The 25,779-nt window shown below is 39.4% G+C and overlaps 1 protein-coding gene across 3 annotated transcripts in view; it reads left to right on the top strand.

Moving 5' to 3' along the window:
- Nucleotides 1-25,779, top strand: part of SPECC1 (sperm antigen with calponin homology and coiled-coil domains 1) — a 490,294-nt gene that overhangs the window by 399,810 nt on the left and 64,705 nt on the right. For all 3 annotated transcript variants that reach the window (XM_089685735.1, XM_089685734.1, XM_089685737.1), the window contains one exon: nucleotides 6,299-6,401. In XM_089685735.1, coding sequence (XP_089541861.1) covers nucleotides 6,299-6,401 — 103 coding nt within the window. The remainder of the gene's footprint in view (nucleotides 1-6,298; nucleotides 6,402-25,779) is intronic.

The raw sequence follows: 25,779 nt of genomic DNA, 5'->3' as shown, positions 1-25,779 counted from the left end.
TTCCCAATGCATTTGTGTGTATGGAAATAAAAGCTATTAGAAGGATTTTGAGCTTTATTCACTTTTTTCAACGCACTGCTATTATTTTGAACACAACTGTATACCATAGCTTATAGACTATAACTTTCAGGCAGACTAAATAATAAACACTGGTCTGGGATATATATTTTACCAAAGAAATGTAGCAGAATACATTTTGGCCTAAAGAAAAACTACAAAATTTTATAACGGGAACTAAGAAAAATGTGTTTATTTTTCTTTTTTAAATGTTTGGTCATCTTTCATTTATATAGAAAAAAAAAAAGAGTTGATTAAATACCACCAAAAGAAAGCTCTATGTGGCAAACAAAAAAAGATAAAAATTTAATTTGGGTACAGTGTTGCATGATTAGTAATTGTCATTCAAAATGTGACAGTGCTGAAATCTGAAGATTGACCTGGGCAAGAAGGAGGTGAAAGTAACCAGTATTGAAGTGGTTAAACTAGTTTGGTTATTTTTTTTGTCAAACATCGTCCTCTTGTGACACAATTATTTAAGCCTAAAGAATGATGTGTAGGTTTTTGAGTTTAAAGTTTGTTCGATGGAGAGCCAAAAGGCAGTTAACTGTATACATGACAGAGCTGTTCATCTTCCATGGAGCTATATCCTGCCCACAGGGAAATATGATCACTTTGTCCAGCTGGACAACATTTGATGGTACACCAGAGGTTCAGTGGAATCTCAGAAAGCCGGGATATATTTCCTTCAATTCTGCCTGTGTCTTGGGGTTTGTTGGTACACGATGGAAGTGAAGACTCATTTTTATTTCTGCTCAAACTTCTGACCTTGCCAAATAAATAATGTAATTTGTTTTGTGTCAAGCAGAGATTTCCTCCCCAGGGATATATGGACTTGAAGCACCTTTAACTTAACACATTGTACTTGAACTTAATTCCTTCCCAATAAGAGCTTGCTTCCCAAGGCTTGTGACGCAAAGGAAACTCCACTCAATAGCCTACGTTCTGTCACTTTCTTCTCCTCTACTGTATTTAGGGCATATCCAACTTTACAGTCAATCATGTTAACATAATGCGAAAAGGTTTAGGAACTTTAGTTTGACATAAAATGTGTTCTATCCAATATTTGTTCAGCTCTCTCCCCTGGTGTGCTCAGTGTTTAAAACAATTTAGACATTTGTCACTTTGACATTCACACAATAGGGCATCATTTAAATCTTGGGCTAACCTGGCCATAGATCTCCCTGTATACCTGCTGTCTGCACTGTGCCAGGATGTGGTTACAGGTTAGTAAATGCTCTGTTCACAACTAGCTGCCTGTACCATCTTTGTGTTGTGTTAATGACTAAAACACTGAGATATATATATATATATATATATATATATATATATATATATATAGATAGATAGATAGATAGATAGATAGATATATAGAGATAGATATAGATATATATATATAGTCTTGGATGTGTGTTACAGTAACAATGCACAGTGTTACATTTTATTCATGCTTCATCCAACCACCAAGATACAGATTATACCGATCAAAGGAAAAGATTAGGCATTTGATCTTACATTATAATTTTATCATATTATGCAAATTTAATGTGTGCTACATTTACACTATAGGTCCATTTTTAGTGGACATAAAGTACCTTTTGCTGGTGGCTATTTCCATCCTTAATAAATCCTACTTCTGTTTTGCCACTGAAAGATATTGCTTCCAGTAGGGATTTCTTCCTCTGTGTGAGACCCTCAGATGCTTTCACAAATCCCTCTACTTTTGGCCACCTCCACACACCAAATACCAGCCCACACATGCCCCCCTTTCCTTTCAGCACTGCCTTCACTCCTTTCCCTGTCCCCACACTTTACTCAACCGCCCTGGTCACATACCTTCATGGCAGACTGGGCAGAGAACAGAGAGGCATTTTCACAAGCTCTCCTTATCCTCACCACATTTCACATCTCCCTTGCTTGTAATACCACACCTGCATATATTCCTCCACTCTGCGCCTGAACACCGTTCCTGACCTCCCAGCCAACCCCATGCTATCACCACACTGACTGTAGACCATGCCCCCACAATCACCACCACACTTGGAGGGCAAAGCACCCCCATGCCCTCTCCCATCATCACCATCATGCCTAACGACTAACCCCATTCCTCACCACCGCACCTGCATGACCCCTCCCATCCCTCACCTCACTTTTTCCAGTACACATCATCTCCATCTTCATACTCTACATACCGCCTTCATGCTTTCATGCTTTCACCACTACACCTGCATGTCACATCCCACTCTTGCCATCGTACCAGACAATCAATCTTCGTGCCATATCTCCTACAAATCTATGGATTCTTCCTTGGCTGGAAGCTTCACCCACCACTGACATCCATTCTACCCCAGTCATCTATGGCTGCCTTACAAACCTTATCTTACACCCCTGCTCTCACCATCACATCTACACACAACTACCCTTTCCTGCCACTGCATCTTAACATCCTTCCACCCTCCATGCTCTCACCACCACATCTGTGTATCCACATGAGTCAACTCTGCACATCACTCCTACCCCTCTTACTATATCTCCTGACCCCCATCTTCCCTGACTGCACTTCTAACCATACTGGACCCCTTTCCCACCAGATATCATTGTGGCTGACCGCCATCCCCCATCACCACCATGCCCAATCTACACCCTCCCCTACTCTTAGCACTGTACATTACACACCATTACCCATCTATCCCTCTATGGCCCGATGCCTCACCTGCTACAAACCTCAATCCCTGCCTGAAAAACTCATCCACTGCTGACATCTATTCCTACATGGCCATCTTATCCACCATTGAAATCCATCCCACCTATTCATCTCACCCACCACAAATATTCATTCCTCCCCAGTTGTCTTACCCGCTTCTGAAATTCCATTCCTGCCCAGACACCTCATCCACTGCTGACATCAATTGCTCACCCGCTCAGCACTTCAGCCTCTGCTTATGCCCCAGCCTCAAATTTTACCACCACACCTGAGGGCTACCTCCCAGCATCACCACCTCACCTGCATGACCTATGACCTTGCATCCTTGCTTACAACCATGCTTGATCCTCATCTTCCCACACTGCTCTCATCCCTGCAATTTCAGGCCCCTTCCACCACATCAGAACCCCATCCTACCCCTCCTCTCACTGTGGAACCTGCAGGCACCCACTCCCATAATTCCCAATTCACCAGCATACCTGCCTGCACCCTTGCCTCAACTATCACAATTGTGCCAAACCCCCATCCTCCACCTCAGCCTCACTCTCACTATCATGCATACAGGCAGCAACCCCCCCACCCCTGCTATCACCATCACCCTCTGCTCTGACCACTGTCCCTGCACACCAACCCCCTGCTATCACCACACCTAATCCTCATTCTTCCCCCTCCACTCTCACCTCTGTGCCTGCCACACTACTGTTCCCACTATCACTATCCTGCCTGTACAACTACCTTCTTAGGATATAGCCATCCAGTTGGAGACTCTGCCCTCAAATATGTACCCTTAAGCTGGAATATCATTTTCGAGAAAATACATTTTCCTGATTGTGGCTTCCATTTAAACTCTGGCTGCTTTTTTATTTTCCTGCCTATATCTCTCTTATTTTTCCACTCCCTTTTTCAACATCTGCAGAAGACAAGATAATGCTTCCTGAAAAGATCATTTTATCTATGTCTCCTTATAATTAGATCAGTCAGTGCCTCATTCAGGCTAATATCTAATCGAATCTTTATTAATGCCTGCCCAAGGAAAATGCTAGTTTTTATGCCTGCTGAGAAAATTAATATGTATTAGGATGTTAGATGACTTTGCAATATATTATGAACACCTCAGGCAGTTATGGGTTCAGAGACAACTGTCAATCCATAGATGTAATTTTAGCACTTTCCAGAACGTCCGTTTGAATTCCTATTTGGTTCAGACTATTCTCATAATGATAAACAATCTTTAGGGCTCATGCACATAGGGCCTTTGCCCAGCAATCCTAAATGCCTTAAATTTTTGCTGCAGCAAAAAACGCTTGACACACATCTAAACACGTTCAAGTGCGTTAAGCCCTTGAGCGTTCATTTATTTAATTGGTCAGAATAATAATTTATTCTGGCCATTGAAATGAATTAACGCTCAAGTGCTTGACGTGCCTAATGTTAATGTACATTTAGACGTGTGTACACGCTTCAAGCATTTTTTTCTGCCAAAATGCTGCTGCTCCTGGATGTGCTGGCAGTGGGATTTTTTTCAGCCTCTAAATGTGCATGGACCCATAGGTCAACATGGAGGGGCTTTTAGAGATAGAAGAAAATGCCAGATGCCACTAAAAGCACCGTTTTTAGTGCTGAGTGTGCATGACGCTTTAATGTAAAATATCAATTTCAAGTGTTCCTAAACCCTGGACCCTGAATTCACTATATTTGGTCTCCCACAGTACACAGAACATGGAAATGCAATTATTTTAGTAAATCTAAACTGCTAAATACCTTTTCTCATCAGCAGTTACAGCAGTCTTGTGACTTCAGCTGAGCACTGGTTAAAGCTTGTAGGAGGAGTTTTCTTTTTGCTCTAGAAGGATGCAAACCCCTGACCCTCTATCTGAACAGTGCTGATTGGCTCTGTGCTGATCACATGCACTCCCCCAAGAAAAAAAACCTCTAGCAATACACAGCAAATTGAGCATGTACATGTGGCTACTGGTTCAGTTGTCCTATCAGGTGGATATTTGAACAAGTAGAGGGGTCGGAGAAAACAGGATCAAATGGCCTTTTTACACAATGCAGAAGATTAACACCTTAGGTTCCACAGTGCGTATAACAAGCATGCTTTACTTCATGTACAGACTGAGTGTACTGTTGTGGGTTTAGTAACATTTTAAGGGACAGTTTATAGAAGAACTTTACTCAAAAGTTTTTTTTGGGGGGTGAGAGTCTACAAAGATCTAACTATCCAGGCAATCTCCTCTACATTCTGCTGCTTTCACTTTGGAGGGGGTCACAACAGCAGAGAGAGGAAGAAGTCAGTGGGATATCTTCACACATATCGCAAGCTGTGAAGGTAACAATAACTTTGTGTTCATTTTTCTCCACTGCAAACTAACATTGTTTTACACGCTGCTTCCTTCATGAATAAATAACTGCTTTAAATATTCTATTTTTAGCTCATTTTGAAGCTCAGTTTTTATTATCTTTAATAATTAAATGTATTAAATGCAGCTATTGGATGTGCCTGAATGCATCTTTATATCAGCCATTTGTAATGCCATGCACAACAGAACTCAAACTAGCAGAATAACTATATGGGATGTAATTATTGATTTTACTATTCTAATTCTTAGATTGTAAGCTCCTAACCCTCTTGTATTGAACTGTATTGTTGCTGTATTGTCTCTCGGTTTATTGTAAAGCGCTGAGCAAACTGTTGGTGCTATATAAATCCTGTATAATAATAATATATCTTTATTTCTTGTCTTAAATATCAGCTTCATTCAGATATTTTTTGGTTCCAATAGAGGAGGACGGGTTGTGATCACTGGGGAGATTAGCTCTCATTTTCCTCCTGTAATACAGGACAAGAAATTGGGAGAACAGGTTTCACTGGGACAGGAGTTTTCAGGAAAAAATAAAAAGTATACAAAATACAGATATTATTCATCAAATTCTCTCACTCTGACCCTGGATAATTTTAATTTTAAATTTGGTGCATGTTAAACTTTAGTCAAAACACCTGTAATGCACAAAAATGCCTTATGTAAAATTGTAGTCCAATAATCTTTTTTAGTACTGATCACAATGGGGTCTATTTATATAGAAATAAATTTGTTGATGTTTTCACACAGCAGTCATGAATATTTCCCATCATTTCTCCCCTAATGTTTATTTCCTATGGCTGTTAGCTCCATCTAGTGGCCCTAGTTCTATATTTATGTATTATGTTCACTAGATGGAGCTGATGATCAGGGGAAATAAACATTTTAGACAAACTATAGGGAATTATTCGTAAAGGCTGTGTGAATGCTGACACATTCTAACAATTTTCTTTTAATAAACAGAACATTATGTGATGGTAATGATTCCATTGGTGTTGTGTCAAAGTTTTTTGAAATGGGAACCATTGGGCTCATACTGTAGTGTGTGCTTGATGTTCTATATCATTAACTGCATGTAATGCAAGTTTGAGAGATTTTATATAAAGATAGGTGGAGATTTGTAATGATTGCATTGATAGCTAAACAAAATATGTTTCCTTACCTGTTTTCACAGTGTGGAAAGGAAAGATCCCTTAGCTGCCTTAGCCAGAGAATATGGAGGCTCCAAGAGAAATGCGTTGCTCAAGTGGTGTCAGAAAAAAACTGAGGGCTATTCGGTGAGTTTCCAAGAATCAGATTATTTTCCTTCTACATACACATTTTCTTGTTACAACACAACAGACAGGTTCTTCTTGCCATCCTATTGAGTCAGGAAAGTTAACAATGAAAGCTGCCAGACTGGAGTGTAGAAACAAAATAGAACGCATTAAAGCGGAGCTCCATCCAAAAGGGGAAGTTCCGCTTTAAGGTCTGCTCCCCCACATCTTGTAAAGAAATGGGAGCTTTTGGGGAGAAGGGGGGAGCGGGTACCCGATTTTGACATGTACCCGCTCCCACTTCTGCTCTGACCGCCTAGTCCAGGAGTCTTCTAACTATGGCCATTCAGGTGTTGAGGAACTGCAAGTCTCATGAGGCTTTGCAAGACTCTGACAGCCACAGGCAAGACTCCCAAAGGCAGAGGCATGATGAAACTTGTAGTACTTCAACAGCTGGAGGGCCATAGTTTGGAGACTCTTGGCCTAGTCAATCAGAAGCTGAAGTTCTCCTCTCCCTCCCGGCAGTCTTCTGGGACCTGTCACAATGTGCGACACTACTCATGCATGTGCAGTGGGCACCCAGCTGTGAAGCCACAAGCTGTCACAACTGGTTGCCCACAGTTATGATGCCAGAGCCTGGGACAGTACTCCGCTGGAAAGAATGGCTGTGGAGAGTGCATCGCTGGATCATGGAACAGGTGAACGACTGTTTTTTTTTAATAGTCAGCAGCTACAGTTTTTGTAACTGCTGACTTTAGGAGGCTGGAGAACCGCTTTAAAGCAGTCCTGAGCTTTATCCATTCAGATGCCAGGAATGATGAGAATACCCAGTACTTCCAAGTATTGAGGAGGATCTTGTGGTTCACTTCCCTTTCTGTCATGTGACAGCATTGGTACATGGTAATGGGACCAACACTATCTCTTGAGGGCAGAGAGAGGGCCCTCTGAACATATGCAGGGATTTTTTTTTTTACTCAATTCCAGCAGCTAGATGGAGTTGCAGGACAGCAAAGGATAGGAATTTATATGATGCTTGGAATAGGGAAAGAAAACCTGGTTTGCCTTCAACACAGAGACAACATACAAACTTCATGCCAAACGTATCCCTGGTGGATTTACACCCATGACCCATTGCTGCAAAGCAATATGATGGCGACCATTTCCAGTATAGCCTTCACAAATTTGTACATTTTAGACTGCATATGACACAACAAAATTGAAAAGCATGGGTTACATTATTTGAAAATTGCACGTTAAAATAATAAGTGAAGTGAGCTATGAAGACGGCTATGTAGGCAGAAACGCGTTAGAGAAATTATATATATATTTTTTTTATAAAGAATCATTGAAGAATATGCTTGAGTGTCAGTAAGTGCTCTTATTCAATAGGTGAAGTCAAACTTGACTCTTTCATCCTGACTTATGAGCCTCATCCTTAATGGACTTTAAATGTGATGAGTTGCCTTGTTAGCCAATAAAAAGGCTGGGGGGGGGGGGGTCGTGGTCAGCATTTATAGAAAAAAAAATGAAATCTAAAGTATAAGTAAAGGCAAAACTTTTTTGTTTCATATAAAGTGGAGAGGGATTAGAACATCTGTCATATTTTTATTTCTTCCTGTGCCCCCATTGGGGAGATTCATCTTCTCTAATTGTTTAAAAGTGAAAGAAAATCCCAGAATTTGTGTTGTTCCTAGAACAGTAACAGTGGGAGAATGGGGTCTAGTTCTGGTGATCCAACCAGGGGGGATAGCTTCATGTTGGATGGATTTCTTCTTGGCTATGAAACAGGATGTGAAGAAAAATCTCAATGGAACACATATGGCAAAAAAATCAACACAAGTATCATAACCCTCCATTGCTCTATCCAAAGTAAAAAAAAAGTTTTGCCCTTGGTTCTAATTGAAACATAACATCAGTTGTGTATTCTTTTGTTTCTACAGTTCTAACACATGGTTTCACAGAAATTAACCCCTGCTTATGCAGTTCTTACCATATGCTCAGTCTGTGTTGGTGACAGGTTTACTTATGAATTTGATTTTTTTTCCCTGTTCATTTGCGTCTTGCTGCGTGCTTAAATATCATTGTGTGATATTCAACTGAGGAAATTTTACACAAAACTTATGTCTGATTGAGCAGAACACCCACTGCTTTGACACCAGACAGGCTTTATACACACATCGCTTAGTTAGGTTCTGCATATTTTGTGTTTTATTGTATGTTTTGTACCTTGGACCACCCAGCAGTAACATGTACTTTCATCTTACAGTTCAGGACTGGGTAAGTGCAAAGCAGTAAAGAGCTTCATAAATTTAAAGGCGCATGTCAAGTAAACATGAAAAGTAACATTTTTATAGGATTCCTAGACATGTTTAGCTGTGTTTGAAAACGTCACTTATCTCTCTTTTCAGAAAATCACCGTCCTCATGATTTTCTGAAAAATGTAAATATGCACTGATTAATATTATGAATGTCTCTTTTTCATAAATCAGCCTGTAATTTATGGTTTGTGGCGCTTTCATTCCAACCCATTCCTGTCCAAGTCCATTAGTGGCCAATAAAATCACTTACATTAGACAGGGTTTTAAAACATACAAAAAAAGTTGGGCTAATTTACTGAAAGCTGGAATCTTTATTGGCTAATATAACAATATAATATAACAGTAACCAAGGCCATCAATATAATTTACAGTTGTGCTCCAACGTTTGCATACCCTTGGAGAATTAGTAATAGTATGTACCATTTTTAAAGAAAACAGGAGTGAGCAGGCAAAACACATTACTTTTATTTCTTATGGGATTCATATTTAGCTGTAGGTCACAACAGAATGGCACAATCATAAAACAAAACTTGGAAACAAGTGAACAAATAAAATTACCCCTGTTCAGAAGTCTGCGTAGCATTCGTTCTTAATATTGTGTATTGCCCCCTTTAGTTTCAATGACAATGTGCTGTATTTTGTATTAGTTGTCTGAGGTTTTGAATTCTTGCAGGTGGCATAGCTACCTATTCATCTTGGCAACATGCTTCCAAGTCAAGCAAAGTCTTTGGTTGTCTTGGCTTGTTGATATTAAGCTCATGGGACTGTGATGACCACTCCAGAAAGTTCACCTTTTTCTGCTGTAACCACTGGAGGGTCAATTTAGCCTTGTTCTTAAGGTCATTTTTGTGCTGGAAAGCCCAATAGCATCCCATGCGCAGCTTTCATGCAAAAAAATGCAAATTGTCTGCCAGTATTTTCTAATATCATGCTGCATTCATCTTGCTATCAATTTTCATAAGATCCCCATGCCTTTAGAGCTCACCCCCCCAAAACAACAATGAGCCGCCACCATGCTTTACAGTGGTGATGATATTCTTGTCATTGTTGACCCCTCTCCAATACAGCACTTATGGTTGTGACCATAAAGCTATATTTTGGTCTTGTCACTCCAGTGTGCCAGAAGCTGTGAGGTGTGTCAAGGTGTTGTTGGGCATATTGTAACCAGGCTTTTTTGTGGCATTGGTGCAGTAAAGGCTTCTTTCTGGCAACTTGACCATGCAGCTCATTTTTGTTCAAGTATCGTCGGATTGTGCTCCTTGAAACAACCACACCGTTGTTTTCCAGAGCAGCCTGTATTTCCCCTGAGGTTTAATTTGTATCCCAAAAAAATTCTTCTTGCAGTTGTGGCTGCAATCTTTCTTGGTCTACCTGACCTTTGGCTTGGTATCAAGAGATCCCTGAATTTTCCACTTCTTAATAAGTGATTGAACTGTACTGACTGGCATATTTGAGGCTTTGAATATCTTTTTATACCCTTTTCTATCTTTATAAAATTCCATTACTTTGTCACGCAAGTCTTTTGACAGTTCTTTTCTGCTCCCCTTGGCTCAGTATCTAGCCTGCTCAGTGCATCCACATGAAAGCTAACAAACTCATTAACTATTTGTACACACACTCATTGCAATTTAAGAAGCCACAGATGTGGGAGATTAACTTTTTAATTGCCATTTTAACCTGTGTGTGTGTCGCCTTGTGCATCTGTACCAAGGCCACACATTCCAGGGTATGTACACTTTTGATGTGGGCCATTAAGGTGATTTCTGTTCTCATTATGATTTAAAAAAAGGAGCCAAACAACTATGTGATAATGGCTTCATATGATTACTATCCTTACATAAAAGACTTTTTGGCTTGATCAGACATATTGTCAATGCCAAAATGTCATGTTTTCTGCCAGGGTATACAAGCTTTTGAGCACAACTGTATATATTACAGCCATTGGTGGTGATAAGTTTGCTGTTGACACTACAGACAGTGCTACTTTTGAAAACTTTGAATCATTGGGACAAAACTTGTGATGAATTGATGATAAAAAAACAAATACAGGTGACCACAACAGAGCCAACCAGCACTGTTTGGGCACAGGAAAACTTTGCAGACTTCCTCAGATGATTTGTACTAGATGTGTCATCCGAGTCTTGCTTGCTCCCCCTCCAAGTCTTTCAGTGTGGCTGGGAGCAAGCACAGAAAGTCCTGTGACCACAGGATAAGGGATCCACAAAGAGATATTTGCGACACTTGTTTTACTTTGGTAACAACTAGGATTGGATGCTATATGGAAAGTTAGGAGGATATTAACCACTTGCCCTCCAGTGGATTGATCCCCCTTCCTGATCAGGCTATTTTTCGTGATACAGCGCTTTGTTACTTTAACTGACAATTGCGCAGTTATGCAACGCTGCACTCAAATGCAGTTTATGTCAAATTTATGTGGTATTTGATTGCCCCTGCATTTTTTTTTTGTGCTATAAACAAAAAAAATACTGACAATTGTGAAAAAAAAACTTTTTTTTTTACTTTTTGCTATAAAACACATCCAGTAAAAAAATTGAAGCAATCAAATTTCATCATAAATTTAGGCCAAAATGTATTCTGCTACATGTCTTTGCTAACAAAAAAGACAAATACATGTAAATTATTTGGTTTACGTGAAAGTTACGTCTACAAATGGCGGTATATATACTGTTTTTTTTTGTTTTTTTTAATACTAGTAATGGCGGCGATCAGCAACTTATAGCAGGATAGCGGTTGGCATTCTGACACTGGGAGGAAACCAACTGCCACTGACATCCCCAGTGACACTAATACAGTGATCAGTGCTAATAAAAAGCACTGACACTGGGCAGGAAGGGGTTAACACCTAGGGTGATCAAAGGGTAAACTGTGTGCTGTTTTACTCCCGGTGCTGTGTGTGTTTTACTGTGTAAGCATGCTGCTTTGTATTGCTCTGGGTAATCTCCGACCGGGACCCGGTGATCGACAGCTGTGGCTGCAAATGGTGGCGCGGGTAGGGCAGCATGCATGTGCGCCCCCTACCTGGAAATGCAAAATCATGTTTGTGTGTGTGTGTGTATATACTATGTGTGTATATGTATGTATGTATATATATATATATATATATATATATATATATATATATATATATATATATATTTGTATATATATACAGTGGGGATCGAAAGTTTGGGCACCCCGGCTTAAAATTTGTATTAATGTGCATAAAGAAGCCAAGGAAAGATGGAAAAATCTCCAAAAGGCATCAAATTACAGATTAGACATTCTTATAATATGTCAACAAAAGTTAAATTTTATTTCCATCATTTACACTTTCAAAATAACAGAAAACAAAAAAATGGCGTCTGCAAAAGTTTGGGCACCCTGCAGAATTTATAGCATGCACTGCCCCCTTTGCCAAGCTGAGACCTGCCAGTGTCATGGATTGTTCTCAATCATCGTCTGGGAAGACCAGGTGATGTCAATCTCAAAGGTTTTAAATGCCCAGACTCATCTGACCTTGCCCCAACAATCAGCACCATGGGTTCTTCTAAGCAGTTGTCTAGAAAACTGAAACTGAAAATAGTTGACGCTCACAAAGCTGGAGAAGGCTATAAGAAGATAGCAAAGCGTATTCAGATGTCAATATCCTCTGTTCGGAATGTAATTAAGAAATGGCAGTCATCAGGAACAGTGGAAGTTAAAGCAACATCTGGAAGACCAAGAAAAATATCAGACAGAACAGCTTGCAGGATTGTGAGAAATACAATTCAAAACCCACGTTTGACTGCACGATCCCTCCAGAAAGATCTGGCAGACACTGGAGTTGTGGTACACTATTCCACTATAAAGAGATACTTGTACAAATATGGTCTTCATGGAAGAGTCATCAGAAGAAAACCTCTTCTACGTCCTCACCACAAAAATCATCGTTTGAACTTTGCAAATGAACATATAGACAAGCCTGATGCATTTTGGAAACAAGTTCTGTGGACCGATGAGGTTAAAATTGAACTTTTTGGCCGGAATGAGCAAAGGTACGTTTGGAGAAGAAGGGGCACAGAATTTAATGAAAAGAACCTCCGTCCAACTGTTAGGCATGGGGTTGGATCAATCATGCTTTGGGGTTGTGTTGCAGCCAGTGGCACAGGGAACATCTCACGAGTAGAAGGAAAAATGGATTCAATAAAATTTCAGCAAATTTTGGATGGTAACTTGATGCCATCTGTGAAAAAGCTGAAGTTAAAGAGAGGATGGCTTCTACAAATGGATAATGATCCTAAACACACCTTGAAATCCACGGGGGATTACATCAAGAGGCGTAAACTGAAGGTTTTGCCATGGCCTTCACAATCTCCTTACCTCAACATAATTGAAAATCTATGGATAGACCTTAAAAGGGCAGTGCGTGACAGACAGCCCAGAAATCTCAAAGAACTGGAAGACTTTTGTAAGGAAGAATGGGCAAAGATACCTCAAACAAGAATTGAAAGACTCTTGGCTGGCTACAAAAAGTGTTTACAAGATGTGATACTTGTCAAAGGCGGCAGTACAAGATATTAACTCTGCAGGGTGCCCAAACTTTTGCAGACGCCATTTTTTTGTTTTCTGTTATGTTGAAAGTGTAAATGATGGAAATAAAATCTAACTTTTGTTGACATATTATAAGAATGTCTAATCTGTAATTTGATGCCTTTTGGAGATTTTTCCATCTTTCCTTGGCTTCTTTATGCACATTAATACAATTTTTTAGCTGGGGTGCCCAAACTTTCGATCCCCACTGTATGTATGTATATATACATGTGTGTGATTGTGCGCGGCCCTGCTAGCCTGTAGCAGTAGTTCTGCTATAGGGCGGTCGGTAAGCGGTTAACATGACTTTAAGAACTCTAGCCATGCAGATAGGGCTCAGCAGAGTTTTTTTTAATGACTGAAAAAAAAAATATGCTGCACTTCAAGAATGTGAATCTTGGCAATAGTAGTTTGTGTATGTCTGTGTCTTATACTAGAGGTACTCAGCATTTTGAAGTAGTTTGGTAACCAGTTGCAGGCCTCAATGAAATGAAGTGTTTCAAAATGTTGATTTCTATTTTGAATAGCATAAAGAAGATTTTAAACAATCGGTATAATTTTCAGTGGGACCAATCCCCCTTGGATGATTACCCACTGTTTAATCACGATCACAATAATCACATTTTGTATTAACCAGATCACCATTAGTCCCACTCTCGCGCTCAGGTGTGACCAGCCAAAAAAGCTCCGAACCAGTATTGCAGCCTTCACTATATCAGGGTTTTTGCAGCCATCACTTGAATTGCCGAAACAAGGACTGTAGACAATCTAAACAAAAAACAGACCAGGGAAGCGCATGTCCTAGTAACACAATAAACTTTATAAAGCAAATAATCCATCTTCAGTACCCCTGTATGGATGCCACTGGATGTAATCCACTCCTCAGCCCTTTAGCAGAGAAAAACTTCACCTTTTGGAGTTTTCAAAAAAGAACAAGCAAATTGTAAGCAGGTTTCATATTTTTAAATTGTGCTATGAGAATGAGAACATGTAACATATAAAGTAGGCGTTATCTCAGTTTTGCTGCAAAAGTGCAAATAAGTTTTAAGAACTCTTAACTGAACATTTAAAATTAAATGAAAGTAGATGATTAACTAAAAGTGCAAAGAAAACACCCAGTCTTCTGTATATTTTCCATACCATGCTTTGTTATAATACCACATTTATTTTTCAGGGTTTCCTTGTTTTTACAGAGAAAATGTATACACTGTATGAATGTCACTTATATGGTACGACCCATTATTGTTTTGACTTTACAAAGTGCTTGTTTATACTTCTAAATTTTGTCCTTGCTGATCTTCAAGAATGTATAGATGGTTTTAAGACAATTGTTCTTTCATATATTGTCTGAATTTTCCTGCTAATTATTTCCACTTTTGGAAATGTTCTGTTTTTGTTCTGAGATAGTATAAGTAGGCGAGTGTATTGGATGTACAACATGGGGAGGATGACTAATAAAACTATGTTTATACTCACAAAGTCAATACAATTGTCTATATTAAACTACTTTTCCAGAGTGAAAGTGTCACGTTTTCAAGTGCAGAATATTTAACTGTTGAATCAGTTTCTAAAGGGCAAATGTGTTCTATGATCATGGCTAAAAGAGTATTGTGTTCTATAACTGGTAAAAAAAAAAAAAAAAAAGAGAACAGTTATTTATAACATCCCTAAACACAGCCAAATTGAAAAATGCAGAGCGGTATTCGCAAAATGTGAGAGCTAAATGTAATATTTATAGTAACTTTTTTAAACTCTCAAGACAGGATATCCACACGACATAGGATACCTACAACACCAAAGCGTTTTTTTAAAGCGGAAGAAGTTGTCTTCTTATGGACACTGTCTCTGAAACCTTGAATAAAGCTATATAGAAGAAAGGGGTATGGGGTCAGGGTACCCATTGCTCTGACTAAAGCTGGCCATAAACTGTTAGTTTTTTTTTATTTTTTTCGCTCAGCTGGAATGAGCTTCCTCCATCCAAACAAATCAAGGTAGGTGGAGGAATCTGTCAGAATACACTGATAGCCACTGTAGCTGCTAATTGATGGAACATTTTTCAACATGTTCCTTTGAAAGAAGTCGATTACACAATCGCCTTCTGTCGAGCTGGGGAGCCCATACACTGATTGAAATTTAGCTGGTCCTTGGATTATTTTTCAACCTATCCCTTTGACAGAAGTCAGTTACAACAGTCAACTTCTGTTGGGCTGGTGAGTCCACACACTTACCGAAATGTGTCTTCTCCCTTCTGGACCAGCCATATTTTGATCAGTGTATGGCCAGCTTAAAGCCAGCTGTACATGGTTAGGTTTTCTCTCATTTAACCTCTGTGCTGAACAAGAGAAAATCATCCGATTCTCATATCCATGCTGTAGACACAGCTCAAACTTCGAATGATTCAGCAGAAATGGGGAGTGATGAGCTCATCAGACCACTTCTAATGGCTTAATTGAGGTGGGAACAATTAGCTTATCCAGCTTAAAATGTAAACAATTGTACCTTAATTTGGCCATAAATGGATCATTTTTTTTAATTCAGCCAGCGGGCTGAACAAAGAAACAGAACCTATTCCCCCATCCATATTCGAGGTGGATAGGGGTATCCTCCATGCTGTACTATTGTATTCAAGCATCGGGGAGACTCCTCCGCTGTTAGAATACACCAGTCAGCACTGCAGCCATTGGTTGCAGCCACTGATCAAGCAGCTTTTAGCCGACAGGGCTGATGAAAAGAAGTTGATCAGTAAATCGACTTCTGATGGATCCAAGTTTGGCTGAACCAGCTGAATTTTGATCCATCTATGGCCACCTTTATCTAACCAGTTACTGTCAGTAACTGGTTCGATATCTAACCAGTTATCTAACCATTCATAAGTCTGGGGGGGAATCTGTGCAGATATCTATAAACAGTCCCTAGCTGATTAATCTCTGGAGTCCATCATCCAGGTTGGATTTTTCCAGCCAAAAACTATTGTTCCTCTGAGTATCAGTATTAGTTGAGCAAACTGTTGGCGCTATATAAATCCTGTATAATAATAATAATAAAAGCTAGTGTTTTTGTATGCTGTGTTGCTTTTAAAAGAAAACAGAAACATATTCTGGAAGTACACCTTTTAGATTCTTATAACAGTCACTTGAAATTAGTTTTTGCCAAGACTTTCTCATTTTTACTTGCTTTTACATTCCATATTTTGATTATTAATTCCTATACTTATTTATAAATTTTCCTTTTATAGGCCATTTCTATACCATAGCTACACTGGTTAATGATGAAGTGTATGTCCAAACATCACCCAAATTTACCACCAATCCTCCCTCTTCCCTTTTAGAGCATGTCGCAGCATGTATCGGTCTTTCCTTTACCTTCCTGTTCCTGTAGTGCTAAGGATGAGCCATATTTGTTTAGTGACGTCACTACTATCCCCGCTCCTTTGCTTAAAGTGGAACTAAACTCTCTCAAACATTAACTATTTATATCCTTATGCTGCTAGTCTTAATAAATAGATAGGTAGGTGTATTATAATCACTTGTTTTAAACTTTTTTTTTTTTATATATTCAGTTGCTTCCTGGTTTCTGGCCTGGGCCAAAATTATGTCATAAATCCCTTGAGCTTTCATGGGCATTTTTTTTTCCTTCATCTGAAGGAGGGGCTTTTTCAGCTAAGCAGAATACAGCAAAAGCAAATACTAGATGCATCATCTGCTTGTATTCAAAAAGGCTGTGGCTAGAATTTCTACGAGGGTGTTTTTCAAAGTGATTTCTCAACAAAATAAAGCATGGAGAACATGGATGGGTGGGTGAGTTTGCTTTGAATGTTAAAAATGAACTGAGTAGAGTTTGCAGTTTGTGGCGTTCAGATACAGCTAATTTCCACTTTTTGTCGGGCATTCCCAGAGACGTCACTGGTTCCAATTGGTGCACGTTTCCATAAGAAGCAGTGACAGCATGAAGCTGTCACATATAGAAGGCTTAGAAATAACACTGCTATATATATGACAAAGTTCAGCCAGAACCTAGGTTTGGACCGAATGATCTTATCCCTAGTAGTGAGAATCTGCTTTCATTACCCTCTGTGGCATCATTACCAGACCTGTAAAATTCATGGAAGTGTAGCTGCCGGTAGCTCAGTACCTTTTGACCTTCGTATACTCCCCCAAAACAGTATTTCCCAAGTGCTCAAAGTCAGAATACACAAAACCTCTAACAAATGTAGCCTCCATTTACTTTAAGTAAAAACAGTGTATATTTTGTAGAAAATCCAGTTCAAAAATTTTAAATAGTTTTCCTCAGGGCTTCTGTATAATCTGTTCTTTATGTTCTATATACACTTAAAGTGGTTGTAAACCTCAGACATGAAATATGAAAAAAGCACATCCTCTATAGTGTGTGGTTGTTTCAATCCAGAGAGTGTCATTGCTGTCCACTGCCTCGTTCCTCTGCTATAAGCATGAGTCACTTCTGATGAGTTTTCCTGACACCAAGAGAAAAATGGTGACAGGGGAAGGCACAGCCAGTGATTGGCAGACTCGTTATTTCCTGTGTGCTGTGTAGAGGGGTGTCTTTCTTCCCTCCAATCAGCTCTAATAGCTCTCCCCACTGATGTAACTTCAGCTTTCCATCCCCTGCTTTTGAGAGCTGAGAGATCCTGTGTAAATTCTGCACTTTGAATGGATGTGGGGGACAGACTGTTGTAGATAAACAGGTACAACATATGTAGGAGGATTTGTTTATCACCACTCTCTGTGTATCACCTGAAGCCAGTAACTTCACTGGGTATATGTAAGGGTTTACAACCACTTTAATGTATTCACTTCTGGCATTGTAATGTTGTAGATCCGTGTTTAGTCTTTTAAAACTCCCTTCTTGTTCCTCAAAATGCTAAATTCGTGTCAGTGAAATCTGATGCAGGTTGAAAGTTCTCAGGTTATGGCCAGCCAAGATTTAAAAATAGACCCATGTAATATGTAGTGTGGCTTTCATTCGCATTTGCTTGTACAATAGAAAATCCTTTATGCTTTCTCCTGTTATCATACTATGTAATGATGTCATTATCAGGGCTGGTGAGGTGCTGGGCTTAAAAATCTTTGTTCACTCGTGGGAGAAGACATCTGTCACGTAGCCAAGCCTCTGTTCTCTGTGGTATACAAATATAAAGCACACTTCTCTAGCAGCTTCATAATGTTGTATACTGTATGAGGAAAGTTGATTACTGCTGTTTGATTAACATTCTTATTGGAATAATATCAAAAAAAACTTTTCTAAAATAAAAGTCCAAAATCTCAAAACACACCCCACTTTTATAAACAAATGTTCAATAAGCCAATGTTCAATAAAGTCTCTTTTTTTCTTCTTTTCCACGAAAAAATCCTTTTTCTCAACACCCGTACATTCTGATGCCCATATACCTCAAAAAGAAAAAACTTTACATAGTGTCATACCTTTTTAGAAATCAAAACACACGTGCTCTTAACAGTGCACCATGCACTACTTGTGAAAACACTCAAGCAGAAAAAAATAAATAAATAAATAAATATTTTTTTTTTAACTCTCTATGTGAATATCAGCATATATTATTAATATAGGTATCCGTGTCACCAAATCTATGACCAGTGAGACAAATACAAATCACATCCACTATGTGAATCTGTGACACTTATGACACTACAACTTAGTGACACCGCACTTGCAATAAGTGATCAAACACACATCCCCAACCAAAACCGTGATCTCCAACTCCTTGTGTAAGATGGATAATTACCCTCTATAACCACAAACAGGGCTAGATATAGATCTCCTTGGCTGTAGAAATCCATCCAATATTAGGTCCAATAAAGTAATATATCTTCCATTCTCCTCATAAGAAAATCCAAGTTACATATGGTAGATTCAAATAAATGACAGACTTTATTCAACAACTTACATTGCAGTAAGAGTAAAACAGCTTCTCCTCATCAAGGTGTACAAGCAGACAAGCTAGGGAACACTGGCCACATGTTCCCACTTCCAAGATGGCCGCGATCGCACTTCCTGTCAATGTTAATGCGTCTGACGTCACGTGTTCCTGACGCGTTTCGTCACTTCCGGTGATTTTTTTCAAACAACCTTTAAAAAAGTCACCGGAAGTGACGAAATGCATCAGGAACACGTGACGTCAGACGCATTAACATTGACAGGAAGTGCGATCGTGGCCATCTTGGAAGTGGGAACATGTGGCCAGTGTTCCCTAGCTTGTCTGCTTGTACACCTTGATGAGGAGAAGCTGTTTTACTCTTACTGCAATGTAAGTTGTTGAATAAAGTCTGTCATTTATTTGAATCTACCATATGTAACTTGGATTTTCTTATGAGGAGAATGGAAGATATATTACTTTATTGGACCTAATATTGGATGGATTTCTACAGCCAAGGAGATCTATATCTAGCCCTGTTTGTGGTTATAGAGGGTAATTATCCATCTTACACAAGGAGTTGGAGATCACGGTTTTGGTTGGGGATGTGTGTTTGATCACTTATTGCAAGTGCGGTGTCACTAAGTTGTAGTGTCATAAGTGTCACAGATTCACATAGTGGATGTGATTTGTATTTGTCTCACTGGTCATAGATTTGGTGACACGGATACCTATATTAATAATATATGCTGATATTCACATAGAGAGTTAAAAAAAAAATATTTATTTATTTATTTATTTTTTTCTGCTTGAGTGTTTTCACAAGTAGTGCATGGTGCACTGTTAAGAGCACGTGTGTTTTGATTTCTAAAAAGGTATGACACTATGTAAAGTTTTTTCTTTTTGAGGTATATGGGCATCAGAATGTACGGGTGTTGAGAAAAAGGATTTTTTCGTGGAAAAGAAGAAAAAAAGAGACTTTATTGAACATTGGCTTATTGAACATTTGTTTATAAAAGTGGGGTGTGTTTTGAGATTTTGGACTTTTATTTTAGAAAAGTTTTTTTTTATATTATCTTTAACCTTCAAGGGTGGAGGTAGATTACTTTTCTGGGTTTTTTATTTGGTGTGCTTTGTCTTTGAGAAATATATATTCTTATTGGAATGTCAGCGCCAGGTTTGGGTTACACTGTTCAACAGGTAAAAAGTTTTGGTCATAAAATTAGCTAATCTTACATAATTTTGGGGTGCAGAAAACGAAAATGACCCTAAAAAATGTTGATTGGCTCTAGTTTCCATGATATATTCACCCATCTAATGACGTAAGCCATTCAAAATTATGATGCAACTTCAGCTGCATATTGCGCAATTGATACTGGTGACCAATAGAAAATTGCATGTATACTGAGATGATGCAATATTAGCCTTTAATTGCATCACTTCACTGCATAAAAGCTGCAGTATCTGTAGCTGATTGTAGTTCGACAGCATCTTTACATTTCGTTTTATGCTTATATAGGCTACTCAGTAATGCCTCGAACTTGTGTGAATAAAGCAGATAATTTCTGCTATATTTGCGGTGAAATAACTTTTATCTCACAAAAAAGGAGGATAACAGGAATGATTAAGAAAGCCTACAACTTGTATTTTGGCTGCAAGATAGGAGACCAGGACAAGAGCTGGGCACCACATATATGCTGCAATTCTTGTGGGACGGCACTGGAGCAATGGTTGAATGGAAAAAAGGCATCTATGCCTTTCGCTGTGCCATTGATTTGGAGAGAGCCAACAGATCATGTTAGTAATTGTTACTTTTGTATGGTGCCTCCAATTGTAAAAGGGCTAAATAAGAAGAAAAAGTTATCTGTGCACTATCCAAATATTCCATCGGCAATACGTCCAGTTCCTCATGGAGAGGGGCTACCAATTCCTAAAGCACCAGAATCCTTCGTGGTTGAGTCAAGTGAGGAAGAACCTGAAGCGTGTAGTCACGTGCAGTTGTAAGAGATAGCCCTTTCCTCGAATACAAGAGAAAAGCCAAGAGAAGCAAAACCGACACAAACTGAAGACAAAACTAGTGAGAATCCGAAGTATTAAAATGATTCAACTTAGCTTATGGCTATAATTTTTCTTGGTAATCCTATGCAATATATTATGCCATTTAGGCTTTGTTATGTAGTCAATATCACTTGCTTTATATTTGTGGAAAGACATCTATCTATATAATTATTGTGCATTATGTAGTCATTACGCCTATAGTAGAAAACTTTCAGTTTACAGAAAAACTAGAGCCAATTGACAAATTTCATTGTTATATTTGAACTCAGAATGTGAAATTCATTAAGAAATGGATCCTTTTGTTTCCAAAACTGGCAAAAAATAAAAATTTGTTGAACAGTGTTATTAAAGGGGAAATGCCTTCAGAAGAAATGTTGAACAGGTCTCATATTTGAGGGATGCAGGGAAATTGGGTCAGCCTTGGACTGTTTACTTGAATCTTCAAAGGGAGATAGACTTTATGAGCATTTTTTTTTTGGCTGGGGTGCTCAGAGAGTAGACAATTTTTCTCTGATGATTCAGGTTTTGTGAAAATAGTTTTTTATTTCAATTCAGGTAGAATCTCTTGTGAATAAATCTGAACTCCAGGTAACAACTCAAGCAAAAATCATCTATCCGTGGTATTGGCTATGTAAATATAAAAGCCGTGAATCCATTACTAAACAACCTCACCATTTAGCTCCCATAAAAAAATTGTCAATTCACAAAAAACAGCTTTAGGCAGGAACCTGGAGGATGTATAAGAGAGGTGGATACATCACATCCACTCCTCTCCCCACACCACTATGAGAAGCTACAGCTCAGATGACGTCATGGGAATTGTAGCAAATGGGCTTTAATTTGCATAGCTTGCCAATAGATGGCATGGAGGACCATGACAGACAGACTCCGGGCCTGCCAGTAATAGTCCAAGGTTAATGGAGGTGGGACAGACCAGGAATCTTCTGGCCTGTCAATCAAAAAAATATTGTTGTAAAGGGCAGTTCAGACAGGATCTTTGAGACTCCTGGGCCCACCTACTACATAATTACGTCACCGTTCCACGAAAATTGGATTACCGTATAGAAGTGACAAGACTGTTGGCTGGGGGGAGAGAGGGCATAGCAGCCATAAAGCAGATGTTAAGGGGACTAAGGCCTGAAATTTAAAAAGAAAGAAAAAAAGGTTTCTCACTTTCACTATGCCACTATGATAGTTAGAACATACATGTTAAAGGTAAGGAAGCATCAAAATAGACCTGCAATAAAATTCTGCTTAGAGTTCTGCTTTATAGAGAATATTTATATCCTGCTAATTTAACAGAATAGGATAACACATTAAGTACAATGTACAGTGCTTACAATAGTCAATCGGAATCCTTCTGGTACTCAGACTTTAGTAAAATAAATCAAACTGATTGATGTGTATTATTGCACTTTGTACTACGTTCCCTGCCTACTGCATTAAGTATTCAATAAGCCGTTTATGTGAAAACATACTGAGAAATTCAATAAAACATTAACAACACTTTTCTGTAACATCAGGTAGTTCTAACCTCTGCCTCTTTAAGAACCTGTTGCAAGGGTGGCTACAGATTCTTACAGAATTGCTGCCAGTTTGTAGATTATTTATTTCAGGTACTTCTATAGCGCCGTCAATTTACACAGCACTTTACATACACATATTGTACATTCATATTAGTCCCTAACCCTCAAGGGGCGTACAATCTAAAGTCCCTAACTCACATTCATACATACACATATTAGAGCCAATTTAGACAGGATCCAATTAACCTACCAGCATGTCTTTGGAGAGTGGGAGGAAACCGGAGTATCTGGAGGAAACCCACGCAGTCACAGGGAGAACATGCAAACACGTATTAAGGACCAGGCAGTGATTAAGACTAGTTTTGAGCATGGGCTCGGAGTGGGGCATATCTGTGATGGAAAGCTGTCATGAATGTGACTGCTTCCTGCATGGTACTCTATCCCCGGTCCCATTCAATTGTCAGCCAATTCCCTGGCTAAATGTAAACACAGGGGTCAGCGATACAGGATATGAAATTATTCAAATATGGCAATACCCAAATTTGTCAAATGACTTGAGTCACTGAGTAGGTGGATCCTGATATGTAAGAGACTAGTTTCCCATCGGGGCCACCTTTTTTTGTTGTTGTTTACAGTGCATTGCAGTGGGCCTAGTCTCTCAGTTCCCTATCTGGCTCTGCACACTGCATTACAAAATTCTAAATTCCAAATAATAATTGTGGTTATCACAGTGAACACGTGTTTAACTCAGTGATCATTTGCTACAGAGATGCTTAGATTGGCTCAGCACACTTTGTCTATGACAGCCCAGTTCAGAGCCATTGATGGGCACAGCTGTTTCTACAGCTGTGTTTATAAACAAACAGTCCACCAATCCTCTCTTTATAAACGTTCTGTGGTAGAAAAGCAGTTAAAGTGACATTGTCACGAGAGAGGTACAGGGGGCTGCCATTTCTGGCCCTCCGAATAAAATGCTAGTTGTCTGTGTCACTGCCCAGAACAAGCATGCTGCAAGTGAGTGTCATAGGTGTCAGATTTTCTTATGTCTGTACTTTCTGAGCCAAACACTCAAACAACATTGAAGCCAAACCTTCCAATTGACAGCCAGGGAATTAGCATTGTCAAGAGGAGAGATCATCATCATCATCAGCAGCCCCTCATGAGAGTTCCTTTAAATAAGCCTGTAACAAGGCAGGCAGTTTGTGTGTTCGCATTGTATTTTCTCTTTTTCCATTTAAGTTTTGACACATATTTTATGAAAAATAAAAGATGCAGCGACACTTGTGTTGCAATTGTAACACAATGGCTGCGTGAATTCTCACACGCTTGGCCCATACATCCTTTAGATACAGGAAGCAGAGCTGGACATATTGAGCTTGATATATGGAAACAGTTCACATCTTGTAGCTTCTAGAAAACAAACAGGACGCTTGGGATGTTGTGCATTAGAGCTATGACATCACAGGCTGCGTGTGCAGAGTGGAAAATAGAAGCCTGGCTTTCCTGACAAGCCGTCCCAGGGGAAGGGCAACACAGTTAGACGTGTCACACATCAAGTATTGCCTCTTCTCAATCCCCCACTTACCAGTACACCGTGGCCTTTTAATATGTGGAATTACAAAACTGCACTATAGTGATGTAGTTCTGCTTTTATTGTAAATCATTTTTTTTCTGGAGAAATCTGCTTACAGAGAAGTAATATGCTGTTTTAAAATGAGGAAGTGTTGAAATCATGCCATTTAAACCTTATTTGAGACAAATGTTCATGCTTGCATCGCCGATCTCCTACAAATGCCAGTTGCATGGCTGTCTCTTACATCAGTAATTACATGTAATCAGGTTAGAATCCCCTCTAGGGTTGGCCTCCCCTCTGATGATGTGCAGGAGCACGAAAGGCCTTAGGAGGAGCCAGCAGAGCGTGACATTCAGCCGCCTGGAGCCACGAGGAGGCCCGGCGGCCATCTTACTTTTGGGTCAGTTACACTCCCATTCATTGTTCACTGTCACAGTGTTTCTGCCCTGTTTTTTAAGTTCAAAAAAATTTTTGGAATAAACGTTTTTGCTTTTTACATACTACACTATGAGGTGTTTTTTGGCTCCTATCTGGAGCTAACATATTTCAGGTAATTCCATTTCTCATCTTCACCACCGGAGGGAGTCCCTTACTTATCATTCACCCAGTCTTAAGGGGATTTCTGGATCTGGAAGTTGTCCATTACACTGAGATCATCTGTTCCTGGATGGCTATCTATTGTCCCCGTATGATGGATTTCCAGTGGTCATACTACACATGCGCTTTTATATAGCGCGTCCGGTGAGTGCGCAATTTTACTGTTGGATCCTGGTTCTTTTCACTTCATGCAAGATCCTGCGTTTTATTTGGACATTATTATTTATTTGATATATTCATCTGATATATTTATTTTTGCTTATTATATTTGTGTTTTAGTTCATTTGAGACACATATTTATTAGCGCCGCACTTCTTATATTCTTAGGTTAGAATTAGCTAGTTAGGTGCTGCCCCAGACAGGAGGGTAAGGGTTAATGACTTTCCCGGTTCTTTCATTTTTGGCAGGATCTGTGGGTCTGACCTGTGAATATAAAAGGGGACAGGGGGCCGAGTCCAAGGGCCTTTTCTCCCAGTCCCCCCCCCTCTTAAGTCCGAGAAACTTGCTGCTGGTTCATCAGCCGTGTTCTGTGAGAAGTACAGCCACTTAGAAGCCTGAAAGATGTGTGAGTAATCCAACATGGGGTTCGCCTCGAAGATACCAGCTACTGGGGAATGCCACTAATGGACCTTTCTGCACATGGATTCTACTTGTGCCGGTACACTGGGGCAGCACATAGCCTGGTTAAGAGTAGGGACTAGGGGCTTAGGGACAATAGCTGCTTCATCGAAGTTCTTGTTGAACTGTTCAGTCTGTTTTGGGACTTTGTACTGTTGCACTTTAATTCAGTAAAGTGTTAAACTTTGCCCTCTGCTTGGTCTGAAGTCCTTTTCAAAGAGGTGCACTGCATGTAACCGGCACTATTGCACAC

The sequence above is a fragment of the Staurois parvus genome, unplaced genomic scaffold (genome assembly GCF_062004578.1).
Source record: "Staurois parvus isolate SC_StPar_1 unplaced genomic scaffold, SC_StPar_1.0 ptg000382l, whole genome shotgun sequence".
In the NCBI taxonomy this organism is placed as follows: domain Eukaryota; kingdom Metazoa; phylum Chordata; class Amphibia; order Anura; family Ranidae; genus Staurois; species Staurois parvus.
This window is presented reverse-complemented; position numbering and strand designations above follow the sequence as displayed.